This window comes from Scylla paramamosain, chromosome 37 (genome assembly GCF_035594125.1).
Source record: "Scylla paramamosain isolate STU-SP2022 chromosome 37, ASM3559412v1, whole genome shotgun sequence".
Taxonomy (NCBI): domain Eukaryota; kingdom Metazoa; phylum Arthropoda; class Malacostraca; order Decapoda; family Portunidae; genus Scylla; species Scylla paramamosain.
Genome location: NC_087187.1, coordinates 5,797,501 through 5,820,731, shown reverse-complemented (window position 1 = coordinate 5,820,731; position 23,231 = coordinate 5,797,501). Strand labels below are relative to the sequence as shown.

General features: G+C 48.5%; 3 protein-coding genes across 13 annotated transcripts in view; 1 reads left to right on the top strand and 2 right to left on the bottom strand.

Moving 5' to 3' along the window:
- LOC135091562 (uncharacterized) overlaps positions 1-23,231 on the bottom strand; it is a 78,527-nt gene that overhangs the window by 47,119 nt on the left and 8,177 nt on the right. The window lies entirely within an intron of this gene.
- Positions 1-23,231, top strand: part of LOC135091557 (muscle LIM protein Mlp84B-like) — a 29,390-nt gene that overhangs the window by 1,866 nt on the left and 4,293 nt on the right. For 3 of the 7 annotated variants that reach the window (XM_063989304.1, XM_063989299.1, XM_063989305.1), the window contains exons 2-17: positions 2,059-2,189; positions 2,873-3,029; positions 7,757-7,874; positions 9,702-9,798; positions 14,281-14,362; positions 16,570-16,693; positions 16,896-17,074; positions 17,354-17,492; positions 17,679-17,857; positions 17,995-18,309; positions 18,481-18,619; positions 18,929-19,107; positions 19,348-19,495; positions 19,805-19,995; positions 20,381-20,521; positions 22,979-23,000. In XM_063989304.1, coding sequence (XP_063845374.1) covers positions 2,075-2,189; positions 2,873-3,029; positions 7,757-7,874; positions 9,702-9,798; positions 14,281-14,362; positions 16,570-16,693; positions 16,896-17,074; positions 17,354-17,492; positions 17,679-17,857; positions 17,995-18,309; positions 18,481-18,619; positions 18,929-19,107; positions 19,348-19,495; positions 19,805-19,995; positions 20,381-20,521; positions 22,979-23,000 — 2,325 coding nt within the window. In that variant the 5' untranslated portion in view covers positions 2,059-2,074. Of the gene's footprint in view, positions 1-439; positions 686-2,058; positions 2,190-2,872; positions 3,030-7,756; positions 7,875-9,701; positions 9,799-14,280; positions 14,363-15,164; positions 15,244-16,569; positions 16,694-16,895; positions 17,075-17,353; positions 17,493-17,678; positions 17,858-17,994; positions 18,310-18,480; positions 18,620-18,928; positions 19,108-19,347; positions 19,496-19,804; positions 19,996-20,380; positions 20,597-21,787; positions 22,136-22,978; positions 23,001-23,231 lie in introns of those variants that run through there. The other 4 variants (XR_010262554.1, XM_063989302.1, XM_063989301.1 and 1 more) reach the window with 4 other exon arrangements.
- On the bottom strand, positions 4,019-7,750 carry LOC135091561 (uncharacterized). Of its 5 annotated transcripts, XM_063989322.1 has the most exons (3): positions 6,386-7,750; positions 6,290-6,321; positions 4,019-6,246 (listed from the first exon to the last, which is right to left on the bottom strand). In XM_063989322.1, the coding sequence occupies exons 1-3, from the start codon at positions 6,566-6,568 to the stop codon at positions 5,982-5,984; spliced, it is 480 nt and encodes a 159-aa protein (XP_063845392.1). In that variant the 5' UTR covers positions 6,569-7,750; the 3' UTR covers positions 4,019-5,981. The 5 variants fall into 5 exon arrangements, with proteins under 5 accessions (XP_063845392.1, XP_063845391.1, XP_063845388.1 ...); XM_063989321.1 differs by lacking the exon at positions 6,290-6,321 and having other exon boundaries at positions 4,019-6,289; positions 6,370-7,750; XM_063989318.1 differs by having other exon boundaries at positions 4,019-6,321.

Below are 23,231 nucleotides of genomic sequence, written 5' to 3'. Positions count from 1 at the left end.
GTTTCTATATTTGGCCACATAAGCAGATAGGAACAAATGTTTATTTTCCCTACATTCCCTATTCGGGCCAGCTTTCAAGAGGACTGATCTGATAGTAGTTAAGATTATACTACCTGGTTATTTTTAGCTTCTATTTGACATACTTATTCTTTTCATTCAAAGGTGACAAGCAGGTAGTAAGGCAGATAGTGTTACCTGCTTGTTTCCCCTCGTACTCCTTATACGGCCACTGTTCTTCAAGAGGACCAACCAGATAATAGTTAAGCAAACTACATCACCTGCTTATTTTCACTCATAGCTTCTGCCCTTGTTCTTTGCTGGGAACAAATAAGAGCTAAATTATACCAATATTTTTACTCAGACTTTGACTAATTCGGCCAAACTTTAAGCCTTAGGGGATTAATCACCCGCAACCTTCACGTGGGTTCCAAGGTGCGTGCTTGCAGCGGGTGACGAGTGGGCGTATCCCGGGCGTGTGGGTGAGGTGGGCGTGGGTATCCCTGCCCTATAAGAATCCTGCACAGCCTCACCAGCAGCCAGTGTACAGCTCACGCCGACAAAGGCAGGTTGTGGAAAGAGTGGTGTGCTTGGTGGTGGTGCTGTGTTGTCACGAGAGAGAGCCGAGAGTCTTCTGTGTGCCATTGGTGCCCCGTGACTCCCATTGGTGGAGCCCAGACAAGAACAGGCAAGATCTGGTGAACAGACTTAGCCGCTGGCCGCCTTACTCTCTTGTTTCGTTGTGCTGAAAACAAGCTACACGCTGCCTTCTCTCTCTCTCTCTCTCTCTCTCTCTCTCTCTCTCTCTCTCTCTCTCTCTCTCTCTCTCTCTCTCTCTCTCTCTCTCTCTCTCTCTCTTTCTCAATGCAGCGGTAAAGGCCACGTAATACCAGCAAGCACGAGGCCTTCCCTTTCGCCCAGCCTCCCCCCAGCGCGGGAGGGCACTTCGGCCTCGCGGGGCCGGGGGTGCAGGGGTGCGTGAGAAGCACGAGAGGCAGGCTTGGGCAGGTGAAATTTTGGCACTGATGGCGAGCCCGGCTATTACTGGACGGTGCCCCGCAGCCAAAATTACCTGTCATCTGGATATTGGCCAGATCCTGCCCCGCCCCGCCCCACCGCTGCCCGCTCACCACAATATCAGCCTCGAAGAAGGCAAATGTAAACTAATGCACTTTGGCAGCAGTTCCGTGAGCGGCGAAGACAAGCAGGATGACGCGTGTGGCCTGCGTGATTGACCGGGTGGCCCGCCCTGCCCAGCCCCGCCCTGCCCAGCCCGCCCTGCCGGCCACCAGGAAGGCATTCCTTCCGCCTGCACCACCACCCAACACATGCTAGCATACACACACACACACACACACACACACACACACACACACACACACACACACATACACACACACAAGCCCTGGGCTGCGGGGACGGTCAGCCAGTGCTGAGGCTGTGGGCAGCACATAACCTACGAGTCACTGGACACTGTGCCGGGCAGCGTTGAGCCTCGCATGGTATGAGCATAGCAACGCTGTGTCTCCTGCCGCACAGCACCGACAGCAGGCACAGCGGTTCCGAGTGGACAAATCTGAAGCCGCTGATGACGACGTCACTAAAAAGTGAGGAAGTCAGCACCTCTCCGTGCAGCGCCCACCTGCCTGGCGGCGCGGCGTTTACACCCAGGCGGCGGGGCGGGCGGAGTTCCTAAGTTCGCCTCAATATCCCGAGCACAAAATCTCGGCTGCACACTGCGGGCTCCTCTGTGTTGCCGGCGCCGGAAGGCTGCACTACAATTTTTTTTTTTTTTTGTATTTCCAAGTGTAACGTTATTGTTATTCTCATTTCCATTACAACACATCAGAAATTACATTTGCTTTCAATTCTGTTTCAATGTACTAATTAACTTTTTTTTTTTGTCGAAAATCACTGCACATGGAAATGGGAGTAAAAGTATGTTTACGAGTATCAATGGTGTGTGTGTGTGTGTGTGTGTGTGTGTGTGTGTGTGTGTGTGTGTGTGTGTGTGTGTGTGTGTGTGTGTGTACAGCGTGCTGAATGGTGTCTCCCCCGCAGGACAGTCGCCACAGCCATGCCATTCAAGGCTCCTCCCACTCCCAAGTGCCCAAAATGCGGCAAGTCCGTGTACCACGCCGAGGCCCGAGTGGTGGGCGATATCTCCTTCCACAAGGAATGCTACAAGTGCAGTAAGTACCCGCCTAGCACTGCCCCTCCTAGCACTACACCATGCATACACTCATAGTATTTGCACATCCCACAATATTAGTCTTCCATTATATCCACACATCTTGCATTCATGATAGCTTAGTCCTCAAGTTTCTTTTCTATTATTAAACTGTCTCTGGTATCTGTTAATACCCGTGCCTAGGAATATAAGACCTATTTCACTAGTCATCTCCTACTATTGACACCCCAAATAGCAACACTGCCCAGTTTTCAGCATCATCTCTTACAAGTACTCGCACACACATCCGCGGTGCTTGCACTTCTAGAAATGTTAGATATCAGGTGTCAACCAAGCACTACAGGCTCCTTAATACAAACAGTTCCCTAGTACTGGCACATCTCTCTGCTACTAGAAAGATATCTGGTACTTGTCACCTTCCCAACAATCACCTTAGTATACTAGTATCAGTCTGTAGCACCCTAGTCCACTGCCAACCACTACTTGATAATACTAACCCCCCTAAGACTTTCTCACAGCCCTAGCATCCCTGTAGCATAAACACCCCTATAGCACTAGCACCCCCTGGAGCATTAACACCCCTGTAGCACCAGCACCCTTGTAGCACTAGCATCCCCGTAGCACTAGCACCCTTGTAGCACTAGTGGCCCGGGGCTCAATGGCCGCCTCTCCTGTCTCCTCCAGGCATGTGCAATAAGATGCTGGACTCCACCAATTGCAACCTGCACGAGAATGTGCTCTACTGCAAGACCTGCCACGGCCGCAAGTTTGGCCCCAAGGGCTACGGCTTCGGCGGTGGCGCTGCCGGGCTCAGCATGGACACCGGCTCTCAATTCGAACAGTAAGTTTTCCCGCACTCCCTCGCCCTCGCCCCAGGGCCAAGCGAGGCACGGCGTGGCCCGGCACCTGCCTTGTGGCACAAACTAGGGTCATCGGGCCGGTTGCCTGGGGTCACCAGCTGGCCACGAGCCATCACACACACCCTCCCCTTCCTCCCCTGTCACTCAGCCACGTCCACGTCACCCAACAGGCCGTGCCGCTGAGTGTAGTGGTTGGGGGGAGGGGGTGACGTGAGGCCTTCCCAGCTTTCCCTTCTCTCCCACCCCCCGATGCCCCATACCGTCATGCAGTGTGGTGTTGGAGAGAGTGTGTCCCAGACAGGCCGCAAGGGTGCTGACTCCACCCCATCCAATCCCGCCACGGCCTTCCATGGTGCCCCTCACATCACACACACACACACACACACACACACACACACACACAGTCATGCTCCCTTGGGCCGCTGCGGACACACTCAGGGCGCGTCACGATGTAGTGCATCATGGCGGCGTCACCACAACGAGCCTAACCTGCAAACACTTCACGCATCTTTACGTTCGCCATTATGTCTCCTTCCTTTATTATCTACTTCTCATTTTCTTAACTTATGACCATCATCATCTTTTATCATTACTATTATTATTATTACTATTACTATTTTATTATTATCATCACTTTATTATCGATTCCGTTTTATTTAATTAATTCCCTCTTAATCAGAGGATAGAGGGCCTTTCTCACCTGTAATCAATAGCCATGTAGGTGTGTTAATAACTACAAAGCGAAACTTCTCAATTGGTTACCTGTGAGGGCTTTGGGTAGGTAAGGTCCCGGCGCCAGGGCGGCGGTGGTGGTGGCGGCGGCGGCCCCTCCCACCCACACGTCGGCCAAGTCAACTTTCGTTCCTGCCTAACCTACAATAACCAGTTGGGAAGTTTCCCTTTCTGATATAATACTGCAGCTCCAGGAAGCTTCAGGCCACTGACGAGTGTTCCCCCTTCCTCCCCACAGAAAGGAGTAATCGCTCTCCTACGCCTCAATATCCAGTCATGAAACTCAAAGCGTAGAGCTCAACCATTAGCACAAGGATCATAGGTAGTGGCCGGATGACTGCCGTCGCCATGGAGACCTACATCAAAATTCATTGCTCTCTCTCTCTCCTGAGCCTCACTCAGGCATCACTGTCTGTCACTGTCCTTCACTGTCTCCAGCGCCACGGCAACTCCAGCGCACCACAGGATAAAATTAACACCATAAAAAAATAACACACTATTAGGATCATAAAGTTCGAAGCCTGAATAAATCAAAGGTTATTGGCAGACACGCTCTCCGCCTCCAGCTCTCGTCCAGACGCCTCGCGCACCACGCCTCACGCCTCACGCTGCTCGCTTCACCTCGCTGCTAATGGCTTCGAACTCGCCTCTTTACTGCTGTTGACGCTTATTTCCGAAACGACTCCTGAGGAGCGGTGGCGGCGCCCATTCCGTTCGGACCGCGGGGAACGCGGCTGCGGCTGCGTCACCCCGCGGGCCTCACACGGGGGCGCCGCGCCGCCTGCCTCGGGAGGAACGAACACGATTCAGTGCTTCTCGCTACGCTCACTAACCTGGTGGGTGGCGACCGAGTCTCGCTGATCTCAAGGGGAGCCTAACCCCTCCCTGAGCACCCGTCGGCCACACGGGGCGTCGCCCTTCACGTGCCGCTCACATTGGGTTCTAGTCACCCGCTACGCTTATTATGTTTATTTATTCTTTTTTTTTGCAATGCTAAAGCTTTATTTTTTTGCTTATAGTGCTAACTATTTTTATACGCGCTGTCAACGTTCCTAATGTAATTCTGGAATATTTTTATAGGAAATATACGCCACAATGAAATTCATTTTTGGGTTTTTCCTTCCACCACTGACTGAATGGTCTGAGTGTGGCGGGGGAGGTGCCCCCCTCCCCTCGCCCCCACCGCGCCACACACACACACACTGTAAACTTCCTCCTGTGCATGACCTAAAGCCACACCGGCGCCGCTTAGCTCTCTAGTCTGACTGGGAAGCAGAGGTGTTGTGTCAGTAGTCCCAGACGAAGGTGGAAAGGTAACAGCTTCAGGCGGTGAGGCAGCCGCCGCCACTCACCCTCTAAACAGGAGAACGCCCTCTAACCTCTGATTGAACTTTAAAGATGTAAATAGCTAAAATTTTATAAAAAAGAGAACTTAAAGCCATTAACAATATTCTGATTCAAGGAATGAGACCATAATTGTTGCAAGGACTCTATTGCAGGCCAGGCCCATCATGTTGTTGTCGTTGTTGTTGTTATCACCCCCACCACATTCAGTCCCTCACTGATAGAGTAGCCTCCTCGCGCCTACCTGTTATGTTTCCACCTTCAAGACGCAACACCTCAGAGTTCAGAGAGCAAAGGTGACGCCAGCGACTCCCACTCAGGCTCACCACCCACACCTGTACACTGCCACACCTGAACACTGCCACACATATACACTGCCACACCTTAGCCACACCTGTACACTGCCACGTCTAAACACTGCCACACCTGTACACTGCCACACCTGAACACTGCCACACATATACACTGCCACACCTTAGCCACACTTGTACACTGCCACGTCTAAACACTGCCACACCTGTACACTGCCACACCTTAGCCACACCCGTAAACATGCCGCACTTTTGCCACACCTGTACACTGCCACACCTATACACTGCCACACCTGAACACTGCCACACCTGTACACTGCTACACCTATACAATGCCACACCTGAACACTGCCACACCTTAGCCACACCTGTACACTGCCACACCTGAACACTGCCACACCTTAGCCACACCTGTACAATGCCACGCCTAAACACTGCCACGCCTGTGCACTGCCACGCCTGCACACTGCCACACCTGTACACTGCCACGCCTGTACACTGCCACACCTGTACACTGCCACACCTGTACACTGCCACACCTGTACATTACCACACCTGTACACTGCCACACATGTACACTGCCACACCTGTAAACTGCCACTTCTGAACACTGCCACACCTGAACACTGCCACACCTGTACACTGCCACGCCTGCAAACTGCCACACCTGTACACAGCCACATCTGTACACTGCCACTCCAGTGCATTGCCACACCTGTACACTGCCACACCTGTACACTGCAACACGTGAACACAGCAACATCTGTACACTACCACACATGTACACTGCCACACCTGTACACTGCCACACCTTAGCCACACCTGTACACTGCCACACCTGTACACTGCCACACCTGTACATTGCCACACCTGTACACTGCCACACCTGTGCACTGTCACACTTGTGCACTACCACACATGTACACTGCCACACCTGTACACTGCCACACCTTAGCCACACCTGTACACTTCCACACCCTAGCCACACCTGTGCACTGCCACACCTTAGCCACACCTGTGCACTGCCACACCTTAGCCACACCTGTATACCGCCACACCTGTGCACTGCCACACTTGTGCACTACCACACCTGTACACTGCCACACCTGTTCACTGCCACACCTTAGCCACATCTGTGCACTGCCACACCTTAGCCATACCTGTACACTGTCATACCTTAGCCACACCTACACCTGATGACCACACACACACACACACACACACACACAGTCTGCTGACGTGTACGTAAGTAACACACACACACACACACATGAGCCAACACGAGTGAAGGCTGGTCGTCCTAAATAAGAGGTCATGAATAAAGAGGAAAATATAAGTAGAGGTGAAGTAAAGAGAGAACAGAGACAACAGAAGATAATGTGATGAATGATGATGCTCACCTGTTTATATATGAGCTGCTTGGACAGACAGACAGACAGACAGCATTCACTACACTATACAAGTGACAAACTTTCACACACCAATCACCACACACCATTACACTTATCATCATCACTACCAGTCTCCATCACACACCATCGCATCACCACCCCTTACAGTACATTGCTACATACTATTGCATCACCACTCATCACGGCTCATAACACACCACCACACATCATTTCACTACACTTTCCCACATTCTCTTACCCAGCCACATATGTTAACACCACACCACCTCACATCACCACACACCACCGTACATCTACCCGATCCATACACCACCACATATCACTATATTCCCAGCACTCATCACCATCATCACCATCACCACCAACACATACCACACACTACCACACACCATCATCATCACGTCATCCAACACACGCCACCACCACGCCATTACACACCACTCGCACACGTCACCACCACACACCACGTCACACACCACTCACCACAACCGCACACCCACATGCAACATAAAAAAAGGAACCTCAAAATGACTTTATGAGAAAAAGAGAGAAAAGACTAAACTTACAACAATGTCTCTGAAAAATGAAATGGAACAAGAAAAATGTAAGAAAGAAAAGAAAAAAAAGAAATTATAGATAAACAGAAACAAAATTTAGCAGCTCAAGAAGATGGAAACATAACTTGAGGCAGAGGGAGAGAGAGAGAGAGAGAGAGAGAGAGAGAGAGAGAGAGAGAGAGAGAGAGAGAGAGGAGAGAGAGAGAGAGAGAGAGAGAGAGAGAGAGAGAGAATCAAAAAGAGACAGACTTTCGTTATGCCTCACCAAGAAACCACCACCACCACTACCACCACCACCACCACCACCCTTCCTCACCACCACGGTCACCACCACCTCTGGGCTTGTCTCCAGATACGGGCGGGACGACTATGTTAAGCCTTACAAGCCCCCACAAGCCAAACCCGGGGAAGGCTGTCCTCGCTGCGGGGGAAAGGTGTTCGCCGCTGAGGAGATGCTGGCCAAGGGCAAGGTATGTACTGCAGGAGGCGCTGAATGGGGCTTTATAGGAGTTTGAATGGGTTTCAAAGGGTTTTAAGAGTTTATAAGCGGTTTTCAAGGGGTTTCAAAGAGTTTCAGTGGGTTTCGAAGAGTTTTCAATGGATTTCAAAGATTTTCAAGAGTTTCAAAGGTTTTCAAGGGGTTTCAATGGGTTTTAAAGATTTTCAGAGTGTTTTAAAGTGTTTTCAAGGAGTTTCAAAGGGTTTTCAAGGGTCTTCCTACGGCTTCAAGGGGTTTCAAAGTTTTCCAAGGGTTTCAAAGGGTTTTCAAGTTTTTCAAGTCTTTTCAATAATTTTCAAAGGGGTTTCAAAGGGTTTTCAAAGGGTTTCAAAAGGTTTTCATTGTGTTTCAAAGGATAGGTTTGAATTCAATAAGTTTCACGGCAGGGGAAGGTTTCAAGGAGTTTAATTAAGAGGTACTGCATACGTTACAGTGGGTTTCAGGGCAATCTAAGGGAAACACAAGGGGTTCAAGAGGTTTCCAAAAGAGTTTTTAAGAGGAATTGGATGATCTCTTAGCGATTTCAAGAGGTTTCATAAAGAGGACCTGGCGAGTTTTTTAGATTATCAAAACTTAGAGGAATTTCAAATATACGGATGAGAAGAAGGGATGGAGAGTGATTGTTTAGGGAAAGAAGGAAGGGAGTAAGGGAGAGTATTTGTAAAGAAGAGGGGGAGAAAGACAGAAAATAGTGTTTAGAGAGAGAGAGAAGGGGGATAGCCAAGGAGAGTGTAGATCAGGGAGAAGGAACAGAGAGAGGGGAGACTGAGGGAGAGTTGGCAGTGAGCGGTGAAGTGAGAGTGAATGATTGTGAAGTATACTGACGATGGAAGGTGTTTGGCGGAGGAAGGGGAGGAAAGGGAAGAGGGGGATGGGAGGAAAAGAGAGAAGAAAGATGGGAAGGAGAAGACGGGAAGAAATAAAAGGAGAGGAATAAAAAAGAAAGAGAGAGGGAGCAGGTGGAGACAGGAAGAGATGGACCAGTAAAGGAGAGAAAGGAAAAGAGAAAGGAAAGGGAGAAAGAGACAAGAGAAACGAGAGAAGATAAAGACGGGAAGAGGACAAGAGAAAAGACAGAAAACAGGAAAAAGGAAGAGAGAGAGAGGGAGAGAAAGAAGAGAGGAGGAGACAGAAGGAAGGAGGAGACAGAAGGAGGAGGGACGGAAGGAGAGGAAGGAGAAAACAGGGACTGAAAGAAAATGAGAGAGAAGAGGAGGAGGAAAGAAAGGAGACGGAAGAGACAGGAGGAGAGATGGGAAAAAGGGGAGGCAAAGACAGGGAAGGGAAGAGAGAATGAGAGGAAGAGAGAGAGAGAGAGAGAGAGAGAGAGAGAGAGAGAGAGAGAGAGAGAGAGAGAGAGAGAGAGAGAGAGAGAGAGAGAGAGAGAGAGAAAACACGTGTCTACATTCACAAGTATAACCTAACCTAACCTAGAAACACATTGCTCTCTCACCACGACTATTTTCAAAGGCCACAGAGATGATTAGCCAGGTTCTCAAGACTGCTTCTCCTTTTAATAGTGGAGAAATCTTGATCTGTCACTGGAACCGTAGAAACCTCTTTAAAAACCCGTGTAGCTTCAATTAGAGCCTTTAAAAGTAGTGAAGGAGCGGCGCAGAAGTGTTTCAGAATATGGACAAGCGTGTTTCTTCCTTTAACAATGCAGAAATCTTGTTAATCAGTCACTGGAACCGTAAAAAAAAGAAAAAAAGAAATGTTTCAGAAAATGCTCCCTAACCTAACCTAAGCTAACCAATTTCACGTAGCCAGCCTCCCCATCACACGCTCCTTCCTTCAGATCTACCATCGCTCCTGCTTCAACTGCAAGAGCTGCCGCAAGCCCCTGGACTCCGTGGTGCACTGCGACGGCCCCGACAAGGAGGTGTACTGCAAAGGTGAGCTAAGGGGCACGAGAAGACCATAGAGTGAAGTTAAATTAGGTTAGGTTAAGTTAGGTTACGTTAGAGTGAAACTGAGGAGCTAACTGTTGGGTGAGGTGAGGTTAGGTTAGCTCAGGTTAGGGTGAAGCTGAGGGCTGTACAGGGTAAGGAGAGGTGAAGCTGAAAGTCTGACTGGATGAGCTGAAGTCATGTTAGGGTGAAAGATGAGTGATTTATTAACGAGGGATAGATAAAAGTGAGATTGAGGTTATATTAGAGTGAAATTTGATTAATTGCTTAAATGTGACAGACTAGGGTGAGGTTAGGTTACGTTGTTAGGGTGGAGTTTGATTGGCGAAGGGGGGAAGAGAGCAGGATGAGGTGAGGTCATGCTAGGGTGAAAGTAACTGATTCACTGTTTGATTAACGGGAGGAACAGACCAGGGTGAAGTGATATTAAAGTTTGACTGATGAATGAAAGATAGACTAGGGTGAAGTTAATTGATTGAGTGATCGAGGAAAGAAGAGGATAGGGTGAAATGAGAGAGAGAGAGAGAGAGAGAGAGAGAGAGAGAGAGAGAGAGAGAGAGAGAGAGAGAGAGAGAGAGAGAGAGAGAGAGAGAGAGAGAGAGAGAGAATGCATGAAGAAATATAGCGAGGAAAGAAGGAAGAGAGTGTGGATAAGGAATAAGAAGAGAAGGTAAAGAGAAGATGATGGAAAGAGAAAAGGGAAGACAAAAAAGAAAGGAACAACAAGGAAAAAGAAATGAAAGAAGGATAACAGAAAGCGAACAGAGGAAGTGGGGAAGGAAGGCACTGGAGGTGAGAGAAAGGAAAAAAGAAGGAATAGGATAGGAAGAGAAAAGAAGAGAAAGAAAATAAAGGAACTAACAAAAAAAAGACAGACACAGAAGGGAAAGGATAAGAAGGAACGTAAGAAGAAGAAAGTTGAGACAAAGGAAAAATAAGACAGAGAAAGTAAAGGATAAAAGGAAAGAAAGAGAAAGAAAGTGAAGAAAGTAACAAAGAAAAAAGACAAACAGACAGACAGACATACCGACAGAGTACCGGGATAGTATGAGTGCCAGGAACAAGACAGTGCCAAGTGCTGAACGAGGCCAGTGTCCACCACATATACACACACACACACACACACACACACACACACACACACGGTAATATTAGTTGACAGGGACTGATGAACGGGTACGTGGTCGTGGAAGAGAAGGAACACAAAGGAATACAAAGAAAACGCACATACCAGAAGGTATATTGGTCGTGGAAGAGAAGAAACACAAAGGAATACAAAGAAAGCGCACATACCAGAAGGCCTATTAGTCGTGGAAGAGAAGGAACACAAAGGAATACAAAGAAAGCGCACATACCAGAAGGCCTATTAATCGTGGAAGAGAAGGAACACAAAAGAATACAAAGGATGAACACATACCAGATCTATTAGTCGTGGAAGAGGAACACAAAGGAATACAAAGGAAGAGCGCATACCAGGAGACCTATTAGTCTTCCTGTATATGCCCAAGTACCTACCATTAGTCTTCCGTGTGGGGGAGACAAGGAGAGAAGCCAAGAGCACGAAAGAATGAGGAAAACAATAAAAAAAAAAGTTCGTTAAATCGCCATTCTCAAAGACGTTCAGTAGAAAGGAGTTAGAGAATATTTAGCTTAATTACTCTTGAAGTTCCTGGGATTACTTCATACTTCCCTCTCGTAAAGGTTCAAGTCACAGGAAGGGAGTTTTTCGGCCTTCATCATTAAGAAAGTCAAATCAAAGCATATATTTTCACCGCAATTGTTCTGTAGCCTAGCGCACTCTTCTTTTCCTGCTACAATCTTTTTTTTTTTTTTCAGTAGTTCTTTGCCTCAGCGCACTCTTCTTTTCCTACTACTATTTATTTTTTTATTTTTTTTTCGTAGTTCTGTAGTGAGAGGGTTCCAGGGTTTGCCTATGTGGGAGAATAAACTTAACTCTTCTAAAAAGGAGGTTCCAAGACTATTTTTCAATTTTGGTTGATTCTTCTTGCACTTTATTGGAAATGGTGTCTTCAATGAGCCTTTTTCTCTCTCTATATATATAACTTTTGCTGCGTTATGCTAAAGCCCATCTTACGTAAAAAAGAATAAAAAAGAAGAGTAAGCATGGTATTATCAAAACAGCCCACTCTCATGAACCTTATCGTGAAAAAAAAGATGTGAACCTTATCGTGAGAAAAAATAAGAACCTTATCGTGAAAAGAAATGTGAACCTTGTGAAAAAAAATGTGAACCTTATCGTGAAAAAAAAAATGTGAACCTTATCGTGAAAAAAAAAATGTGAAAACCTTATCGTGAAAAAAAATGATAATGTGAACTTTATCGTGAAAAAAAATGTGAAAACCTTATCGTGAAAAAAAAAATGTATCACTCATTCATAAACTCCCTCTTGTTATTGTTCATTTTAAAGTGAGAGAGGAAGCAGAGAGGTTGACTTGATAATCTGGTACCAAGGCTCTTCCTGACCGGCCTCTCCTACTGGTGCCTAACTGGGACATGAAAATAAATCTGGTCTTGCAATGAATACTCAAGTTAGAAGTCTGTGTTGTGATGTAGAGAGAGAGAGAAGGGTTACGAGAAGGAGGAGGAGGAGGAGGATGAGGAGGAGGAGACGTATACGAAAAAAATAAGTAGAAAATTAGGAGGAAGAAAATAGAATAGGATAGACAGATACGAGGAAGAGGAATATATAAAAGAAATTAACAGAAAATCAGGAAGGAAGAACAGGAAGATAACATTCAAACAGAATAAGATAAAAAAAAAATAGAAGTAAGAGGAGGATGAGTACATGAAAAGAGTGAATAGAAAATTAGGATGTAGAGAGACGAGAAGGAAAAGAATATGGAAAGAGAATAGGAAAGAAAAATAGGAGGAGGATGAAAGGTACAAGAATTACAATACAAGTAGAAGAGGTTGAGAGAAGAAGAGGGAGAAGAGGAAGAGGAGGAGAAGGAGGAGGAGGAAGAGTATATGAAGGAATAGGTAGAAGAGGTAGAAAAAAAAAGGACGATGAAGAAAAAATGAAATAGAATTGTAAAGAAAAATAGTAGTAGTAGTAGTAGTAGTAGTAGTAGTAGTAGTAGTAGTAGTAGTAGTAGTAGCAGTAGGAGGAGGAGGAGAAGGAGAAGGAGGAGGAGGAAGAGGAGGAGGAGGAGGAGTGGGGGGCACTTCCGTATTGTGGCAGTGGGTATGTTAAGCCAAGAGCAGCGGGCAACCCTCTTCTTGAGTTGTATTTATAGAGGTACCCACCTTCCTCTCTCTCTCTCTCTCTCTCTCTCTCTCTCTCTCTCTCTCTCTCTCTCTCTCTCTCTCTCTCTCTCTCTCTCTCTCTCTCTCACTTGTTTCAGCTTTCCTTACATCACTGCTACCCTCCTCTCCTCTTCCTCCTCCTCCTCCTCCTCCTCCTCCTCCTGAAACATATGTAGAGGTGCAAGGTATGAAAGAAATTGTTTTGAAGGTCGACAAAAAAAGAAAGAAAAGAAAGGAAAAACCCGCACTATATGTTCACATCCTTCTGTTTTGTTTTTATTTTCTTTAGGAGTAAAAAGAAAAAAGAAAAAAGTTGATTTGTTCAGTTACAACGTGAGAGTTTTTATTCTTTTATTGTGTGTGTGTGTGTGTGTGTGTGTGTGTGTGTGTGTGTGTGTGTGTGATGGTGATGAGCGTACAATGAAAGACAATAGCTATGTAGGAGGAGGTGGTGCTGTGTTGGTGATGATAATGCTGGTGGTGGTGATGGTGGTGGTGATAATGAATGTGCCAAAGAAAATGGTGATAATGGTGGTGAAGGCAGCAGTAATAGTGAAGGTGATGATGATGGTGATAAACTAAAATAATGATAGTGAATGACTGAAGAAGAAGAAGAAGAAGATGAAGAAGAAGAAGAAGATGATGATGATGATGACTATGATGATGATAATGATGTTGATAGGAAAATAGCATAGTGTGTGTGTGTGTGTGTGTGTTTCCTGGTTGGCTGGCAGAAGAGTAACACACACCGTTTTCTTCACGCCATATTTGGTCTCCATCCGGCCTCACCTCCCTCCCTTTCCTCCCTCTTTCTCTCCCTCCCTCATTCTTCTCCCCTTTTCCCTCCCATTTTTCACTTATTTTTCCTTTTTTCTCTATATACATTCGCCTCTCTCTCTCTCTCTCTCTCTCTCTCTCTCTCTCTCTCTCTCTCTCTCTCTCTCTCTCTCTCTCTCTCTCTCTCTCTCTCTCTCTCATAGCATAACACTCTTCTCCACTAATTAAAAAGAAAAAATAAATTGCGAAACATTTAATATACCTTTCCTGTGTGTGTGTGTGTGTGTGTGTGTGTGTGTGTGTGTGTGTGTGTGTGTGTGTGTGTGTGTGTATGTGTCGCCTGGTTACTTTATCAATGCACACCCTCCTCTACTGACGGCGCTTCTACCTCTCTCTCCTGACGGTGCCTCTCGCCCTGTACAGTCTGCTACGGCAAGGCATTCGGTCCCAAGGGTTACGGGTTCGGTTCAGGCGCCGGCACCCTCACCTGCGGTTATGAAGACTCGTAAGTGGCGGAGAGAGGCTCACCTGCAAGCTTCAAGCACCTGACCGCCTCGCGCTTCCCCGTGCCGAAATTAACAAGGCGCCAGGAATTAACACGGCACCATCAATTAACAAAAGCGCAAGGAATTAACAAGGCGCAATGAAATAACTGATAACTCGATGATGCTGTTTGACTGATTAACTCGCAAGTCTTCTGTTTATTTTGAGCGCCACGTTCAGTGTTGATGGTTATTGTTGTTGTTGTTTATGATTTTTTGGGGGTTGTGTTTCAAACCTTTTTATTCTGCTAACATTGTTTTATATATTGTTGATTTGTTTTGCTTCGCAGGCTTCTGAGAGTTTTTTTTTTTTTTTTTTTTTTTTTTTGTGTGTGTGTGTGTGTGTGTGTGTGTGTGTGTGTGTGTGTGTGTGTGTGTGTGTGTGTGTGTGTGTGTGTGTGTGTGTGTATCTCATTTATTTATCTACCTACTTATCTATCTATCTGTCAATGTGTTTATCAATTTGCGAATTCATGAATGACTGAGCGTCTATACCTATCTATCTGCCTGCCGGTGTGTACGTTTGTCTGTGTGTGAAGGTATGAATGAATGAATGCCTCTTTATCAACCTGTGCGTGTCTGTGGGCTACACCAGCTTAGCACAACATAACACAGGGACAGTGGGAGGAGGTGGAGATCAAGAGGGCGCCAGTACACAGACATAACAGGTGTACTGAAATCCTCCTGACCTCCACCTGCTGCCTCTGGTCCCGGCGGCGTGCTGTGAGGGGCTGTCACTAACCTCGCCTCTGCTCTCCCCGCCAGTGTGTTACGGCAAGAGGTTTGGTCCCAAGGGCTATGGCTTCGGCCACGGCGGGGGAACCTTGCAGTGTGATCCGGACTCGTACGTTTGTCTCACTACTAATGGGAATGTTGCGCCTGCGTCTTCAAACCTCACTCTAGTTCCAGTTTTCTTTCTGTTCTTAGCTTTAGTTTTCTTCCTTTTTGTAGTTCGTTTTCTTCGGCAGTGCTATTTTTTTTCTCTTCTTTTTTTTCCAGTTCTTAGTTGTAGTTTTCTTCATGTCTCTATATAGTTCTTGTTCTTCATGCCCTTACTTCGTTTTCTTTTTCCTTTTTTTCAGTTTTAGTTCGTTTTCTTCGTGTCTCTAGTTCTTTTTCTTCCAGTCCCTAGTTCTTTTTTTTATTCTTCTTATTCCTAGTTCAATTTTTATACAGTTCTTAGTTTTAGTTGTTGTTTTTTTTCTTGTTCCTAGTTCTAGTTTTGTCTATGCTCTCTCTCTCTCTCTCTCTCTCTCTCTCTCTCTCTCTCTCTCTCTCTCTCTCTCTCTCTCTCTCTCTCTCTCTCTAGCATGACACCATTCATGCTATTTATTTTTTTCTGCTTACTTTCTTTTACTAACCTAACTAACGATGTGCTTAATCCACTGACAAAGGTACAATGGAAACTCTGACAGTTCCTTTTAGCATCAACACGGTAACTTTCACTAACTGTAGGTGTAAAGTAAGCAACAGAGAGTTCAGTATTTCTGTACATCAATCTCTTTCTGTACCATCTTTTCAATTCATAAGTTAAAGTTCATTATCTTATTTTTCTCATTGTTTTGTATAGTGGTCAGTGTTTGGTAGTGTTATGAGGTTCTTGCTCTATTTCACTGTTGTTATTATCATTATTTTCACATTATACATCACTATACTACATTACTAATACTATAACTACTTCTACTACGGTATCTCAGCCACTTCACTTCACTGTCACCATTACTGTCACTATCTCTTCCACAATCAAAGGCACCCACCATCACTGCAGCAGCCCTTCATCACTATCCCGCCACCACACGCCATCCACCATCACCTACCGTAACCATACCCTGTCACCATCACTTACTGTCACCATCACCACAAACTAGCATCACTTCACTACATCACCATAACTCTCAACACATACGTTACATTTCAATATCACCCCTCACCACAAAAAAATCACCACCATCACGCACTGTCACCATAACCATCCTCACCATCACTACAGCCACCCAGCATCACTTCACCACGTCATCCCTCACCACCACAACTGCCACCACTTAACACCAACACAAGTCACCACACAACCTCACTCACCACCATCACTAATACCAGTACCGACACCCCTCGCCACCTCCACCACCGCCACCACCACCACCACCACAATAACCCCCCTTCCCCACCGCAGTGCGCCCCTGGTCAGGCCTCACGGCAACCCCGATGCCGTGCTGCCCGTGCTGGAGGGGGAGACGCCCTGCCCTCGCTGCGGCGGCCGCGTCTTCAGCGCCGAGATGATGATGGCCAAGGACAGGGTGAGGCAGAGAGAGAGAGAGAGAGAGAGAGAGAGAGAGAAAGGGGGGATGGAACTGTCTTAGACTGTATATCTTGTATATTCCCTATTACAATGCTTATCAATGGGAGAAGCGAGGCATTGCATGACAACACCCGCATCTCCCTCACCTCAACGCCTTCGTCCCGCCGCGCCACTGACGCCCTCCCCTCCCGTCCCCGCAGCCTTTCCACAAGAAGTGCTTCAAGTGCAGGGTGTGCAAGAGGCCCCTCGACTCCATGACCCACTGCGACGGCGCTGACGGCGAGGTGTACTGCAAGCTGTGCTACGCCAAGAAGTACGGACCCAAGGGCTACGGCTTCGCTGCGGGCGGCGGCGGCGTCCTCACGGCCGAGAACATTCCGTAAGTAACTCAGCGCCCTCAGTGCAGCAACAGGCTGGCGTGTGACTGCGGCACGCGTGCCGCCCTTGCACGCCTTGAGGAGTCACACAGAATAGTATGTCGAGCCTTTGACAGTTCAGACGATCAGGTCGCGGCGGTGGGCCAGTAACCAACCACTCAGCAGGGATGGCGGGGGTGGCCGGGCATGTGCCTCACCCTCACCAGCACCACACACAAGGGAGGGGGGAGAGGAAGCGCGAGGGGCGAAGCGGCAGGTGAATCACAAGGTGTGTGTTGCAGGGGCGGCGAGACCATGTCTGGCGTCAACCCGGGCTCTGCCGTGCTGGACGTGAGCAAGATCAGGGCTGAGGAGGGCCAGGGCTGCCCTCGCTGCGGAGGCAAGGTGTTCATGGCTGAGGAGATCAACGCCAAGGGCAGGGTGAGTGTTGCCGTGCTGGCTGGAGTGCTGAGGTGACGCCAGGCACGCAGGAGTAGTGAAACAAAACAAGCTACCTAGGACCTAATCTTTGTTGTTATTTGTATTCTTTTGTAATCTTCCTGGTTTCCATCCCGCCACCGGGCACTCCCCTCCCACCGTCGTCTCATGTTCCTCCCCTGCCGGCAGTCCTTCCACAAGCGATGCTACAACTGCTGCCACTGCCACCGCCCCCTGGACTCCATGGTGGGCTGCGATTCCCCCGACGGCGAGGTGTACTGCAAGCTGTGCTACGCCAAGAAGTACGGACCCAAGGGCTACGGCTTCGCCGCTGGCGGTGGCGGCGTGCTGACTGCCGAGAACATCGTGTAAGTACCGCACAGGGATGCACAGCAACAAGCAGTAACTGAGTTGTTACAGAGGCCGTGGCCAAAGAGCACAGCCCCAGGAGAGCTGGTGCAGTGCTCGTGGATCAAGGTGGTTTATGTATGTACTCGTATTGCAGGGGCGGCGCGCAGGTGGTGAGCCAGGGCGACAGGGCCCGGCTGGATGTGAAGAAGATCAAGGCCGCGGAGGGCACCGGGTGTCCTCGCTGCGGCGGCAAGGTGTTCATGGCTGAGGAGATGCACGCCCGTGGCCGCAGCTGGCACAAGAGCTGCTACAACTGCTGCCACTGCCACAGGCCCCTCGACTCTATGGTGGGCTGTGACGCCCCCGACGACGAGATCTACTGCAAGCTGTGCTACGCCAAGAAGTACGGACCCAAGGGCTACGGCTTCGCTGCTGGAAGCGGCGGCGTGCTCACCGCTGAGAACATCCCGTGAGTAGTGCCGCCGCTGCTGCTGATGGTGCTGCTGTTATTATTGTCACTTTTATAGGGGGAAGTACGCTGTGCTTTGTGCTCTCACGCACGTAACACCAGGAACACGGGTGTCCTTGGTGAGTCAAGCCAGGTCAGCCTCGTAACGCTCCTTGCCCTTTGTCTCCACAGCGGCGGCGAGGCGCTCAAGGGCATCAACCCATCCTCTGGTGCCATCGACACCACGTCCATCCCCGCCGCCCCTGGCCAGGGCTGCCCTCGTTGCGGCGGCAAGGTCTTCTCCGCCGAAGAGATGCTTTCCAGGAACAAGGTAACTACCACTACACGTGTCATCCTCGCTGCTAACATTACATGACCTGCGTGTCATGACCTTCTATTCCTGTGTGACCCTTGTGTTGATCACCTGTCCACCATATTGCCACTTCGTATTTTTGTTCCGTGCAGTGCCCCGTGCCCCTACTCCCAGAAAGATGCTGTCCCTAGGGGCACTACACGAAAATCGGTACTTCCACCTCCCCCTTGCTTTCCTGTCCTCTGCTTAGTGAGGGACATCCCATACTTCTGGTCTCTGTTGTCTCCTCCTCTCTCCTCCTAGTAACCAGCCGCGTCTCCCCCACAGAGGTGGCACAAGCGGTGCTACAGCTGCCGCGAGTGTTTCCGTCCCCTCGACTCCATGGTGCTGTGTGACGGCCCTGACGGCGACATTTACTGCAAACTGTGCTATGCCAAGAAGTACGGACCCAAGGGCTACGGCTTCGCCTCTGGCGCTGGTGGCGTGCTGACCGCCGAGAACATCGCGTGAGTGGCGACGCCTGCACCATTACTGAGAGAGAGAGAGAGAAAGAGAGAGAGAGAGAGAGAGAGAGAGAGAGAGAGAGAGAGAGAGAGAGAGAGAGAGAGAGAGAGAGAGAGAGAGGAGAGAGAGAGAGAGAGAAAGGGAGAGAGAGAGAGAGAGTGTGTGTGTGTGTATGGGGTGTGAGTCTGTGAGTCAGGAGTGGCCCCGAGACACACACCTCACACCTCCTCCCGTTCGTGCAGGTGTGACGAGGGGATGGAGTCGAACGTGAAGAACGCGGCCTTCACAGTGCTGGACGTGACCAAGATCCGCGCCAAGGAGGGCCAGCCACGCTGCCCCCGCTGCTCCGGCGCCGTGTTCCAGGCTGAGTCCATGCCCTGCAGAGGCCGCGTGAGTACCTCATCCCTTCCCGCTCAGGTGTTGCCGCAGCCGTACCACCAGCCATTCCCTGTCTCGCTTCAGGAAGCCCAAAATGTTCTGTTGAGTAGTGAGTCACTTAGCACTGCCAGCCGTGGAGCTGTAACACTCACTTGTCCTGCCTTTCTTTCTGACCTTGAGATCTGAACTTGAGATCTGTTGTCAAAGAGCCGTCATGCAGGCCACAGCGTGCTGCGCCAAACCTGCCCCTGCCTGGTGCTTCTCATCACTGTTCTCAGCTGCCTCCAGGTCTCCTCTCACCCGCACCTCTCCCTCCCACAGGAGTGGCACAAGGCCTGCTACAACTGCTGCGAGTGCCACCGCCCCCTGGACTCCATGACCTCCTGCGACGCTCCTGACGGCGAGATCTACTGCAAGCTGTGCTACGCCAAGAGGCACGGACCCAAGGGCTACGGCTACGGCCACTGCCCCGCCCTCGTCTCCATCGGCACTGAAGACGGCAGCCCCATGCCGTAAGTGACACCGCAGCTTTGTGTTCTCTTCCCCGTGCACACCTCTTCCCCGTGCACACGCTCCCTTTCTCCCTGGCCCTCATTCATCTTACCCCGTCTCAACTCCCCATCTTTTCTATAGGGGAACTACCTCCACCTGTCACAGACCCGCATCCAAAAACACTCTGGTCTCTCCCCACCACTATTTTCCAAGGCCACAGAGATGATTGGCCGTATTCTCGAGAGTGGTTCTCCAGTCAACAATGTGAAGATCTTGTCAATCTGTCACTAGAACCGTAAAAACCTAAGTCCCTTCATGTACGGCGTATTAAAAGTAGTCAGGAAGCATCGTGGAGTGTTTCAGTACATGACCCACACGCTCACCACCTCCTCCTCCTCCCCGCAGCACGGACATCAGGCAGTTCGGCTTCAACCCCAGGGACCCCAACGCCGCGGGAGCCCCCAAGCCCGCACAGCCCAACCCAACGCGCCGTGGAGGGCAGGTGGCGGCATCCCAGCGCCCATGGCCGGCGGCAAGCCCAACCAGGTAGAGCCTCTCATTAATCTGCCGCAGCCTGTGCCCATCGGCTCGGAAATTCCCACGCCCAGAGGCTTTGATTCGGTGAGTGTAGGATAAGAGGAACCCCACGCCACGCCACGCCACGCCACGCCACGCCCACACGCCCAGACAGGCCACGCCACTCCCGCACACGCCCAGACACAGACGAACCACACATACGTCCAAACACGCCCAGACACGTTACTCTACCATACTAATCACGCTAACACTTCAATATCCTCTCCTTTATATTTTAGTAGCTAACTTGAGCTTTACTATTTATTTTCTTTTGATCTTTTGACTTTCAAATTGTAATACTAAGAACGTGGTCTGCCTAACCTAACAAGATTAATTCGTGGCTTGTTGAGGTTGTGTTCATTTTGTCTGAGTTTTCTTGATCTGTTTTGTTCATTTGTTTGTTTGTTTGTTTTTTTATTCTGGCTTTATCTTATTTTTGTATTGTTAATTAATCTACTATTACTATTACTATTATTCTTGTTTTTGCTTTGTAAGTCTTTCTTTATGCTGAATATAATGTCTACACTATTACTACTATTACTACTGCTACCACTACTATAGCCACTACTACTGCTGCTGCTACTACTACTACTACTACTACTACTACTACTACTACTACTACTACTACTACTTGTTCTAATTCTGCTGTTTCAACTGCTGACATTTTCCTCTCTCTCTCTCTCTCTCTCTCTCTCTCTCTCTCTCTCTCTCTCTCTCTCTCTCTCTCTCTCTCTCTCTCGTTTTATCATTTTCTTTTCCTTCTTTTCCTTCTCTTCTCTCTCTTTCCTCTTCCCATGCTTCTTATTGTTCCTCTTTTTCTTCCCCGTCTCGTGTCTTTCTGTTTTTCTTTACTTTTCCTCCTCTGACTCCACTTTCATTGATTTCTGTTCTTCTTTCATCCTTTCTTCATCTTCTTCCTCTTCCCTCCTAACGCACTGTCTGTCACGGTTCATTGTGTTTTCATTCTACTTTCATTCTTCCTTCCTTTTTTTATCGTTTTCTTCCGTACCACTGTTTCTCATTTCTTGTTCGTTCACTATCCTTCCTTCCTTCGCACTTTCTTCTCCCCGTTCTTCCTTCCTTCCTTCCTTCCTTCCTTCCTTCCTTCCTTCCTTCCTTCATTCATTCGCGCTTTCTTCATGCCGTACTTCCATCATAATACTGTCCCACACACACACACACACACACACACACACATGCATGTATGCACACACACTGACGAAGGCGCGGCTACAGTCTGCAGGCCACTGGGGGCTGGGCCAAGTGCAGGCTGGGACCGTGAGCCAGCAGGTGACAGGTCACGCCACCGCCGAGCTCAGCAGCAGGCAGGTGGTGGCTCAGCAGACTCAGCAGGTGAGTGGTGAGGTGCAGCACGTGGCGGTGGCAGCCAGCAGCACCTCCCAGCACACCGAGCAGCACTTCAGCAGCAGTAGCAGCAGCAGCGTGCAGCAGATTCAGAGCATGGAGATGACTCAAGTGCAGCAGCAGCAGGTGACTCAAGTTATGCACAGCAGCAGCAGCAGCAGCAGGAGCGAGGTGGTGGTGGTGGAGGGGCAGGAGCACAGGGAGTAAAGTACGAACTAGGTAATTCTCCCCTCCCTTCCCTCCCCTCCCCTCCCTTCCCTTCCACCATGTTCTCTCCCTCACGTCTCCCTCCCCAACCTGTCACCCAGTATTTTATCCCCTCCTCTCCCCTCCTTTCCCTTCCATGTTCTCTCCCTCACGTCTCCCTCCCTTCCTCCCCAATAAACTGTCACCCAGTATTGCCCTTCCCTATCTACGTAATCTCCCCTAAAATTCCCTCCCCATTTCACCCTCAACACCTTTCCTTCCTCATTCCTCTTCTTTCACTACTCTCCCTTCTCACCTTGACAGCTCTCACTCCTCCCTCAATCACACTGTCCCTCTCCCACAAACTTCCAGTCCCTCGGTGTAGAAGTACGTACTCCTTCGCTCTCACGTCCACGGTCTTATTCTCTTGTCGCGTGTAGGTCTATTGGGTTCTCGTATTCTGTTCTTTTGTTATTATGTTATCATGTTCCGTGCCTTCCGTTCCGTTCCGGGTGTCTTTCTAGAACTAGCGACCTCCACCCCATCCACTGTTGCTCCGTTTTCTTTGATAGGGTGTGCACAGCTGTAGTAGTAGTAGTAGAAGTAGTAGTAGTAGTAAGAAGATGGAGTTACGGTATCAGCAGAAGCAAAGCAATATTAGTAATTACCACTAATACTAGTAGTAGTAGTAGTAGTAGTAGTAGTAGTAGTAATTGTAGTGCTAGCAACTCGTATCAGACATTATAAGAGGAGGAGGAGATGGAGGAGGAATAAAGTGAAGAAAAAAGTAGAGATGCAGGAGGAGGAGGAGGAGGAGTAGAAACTTAACAAGACAATCATGTTATTTACTAATATGTATTTTTTTTCTCTCCACAGCCCAAGCAGCCACCACAGGAAGGTGAGTTTCTCTCTTCTCCCCTCTCTCTCTCTCTCTCTCTCTCTCTCTCTCTCTCTCTCTCTCTCTCTCTCTCTCTCTCTCTCTCTCTCTCTCTCTCTCTCTCTCTCTCTTTATATATATATATATATTATATATATATATATATATATATATATATATATATATATATATATATATATATATATATATATATATATATATATATATATATATATATATATATATATATAT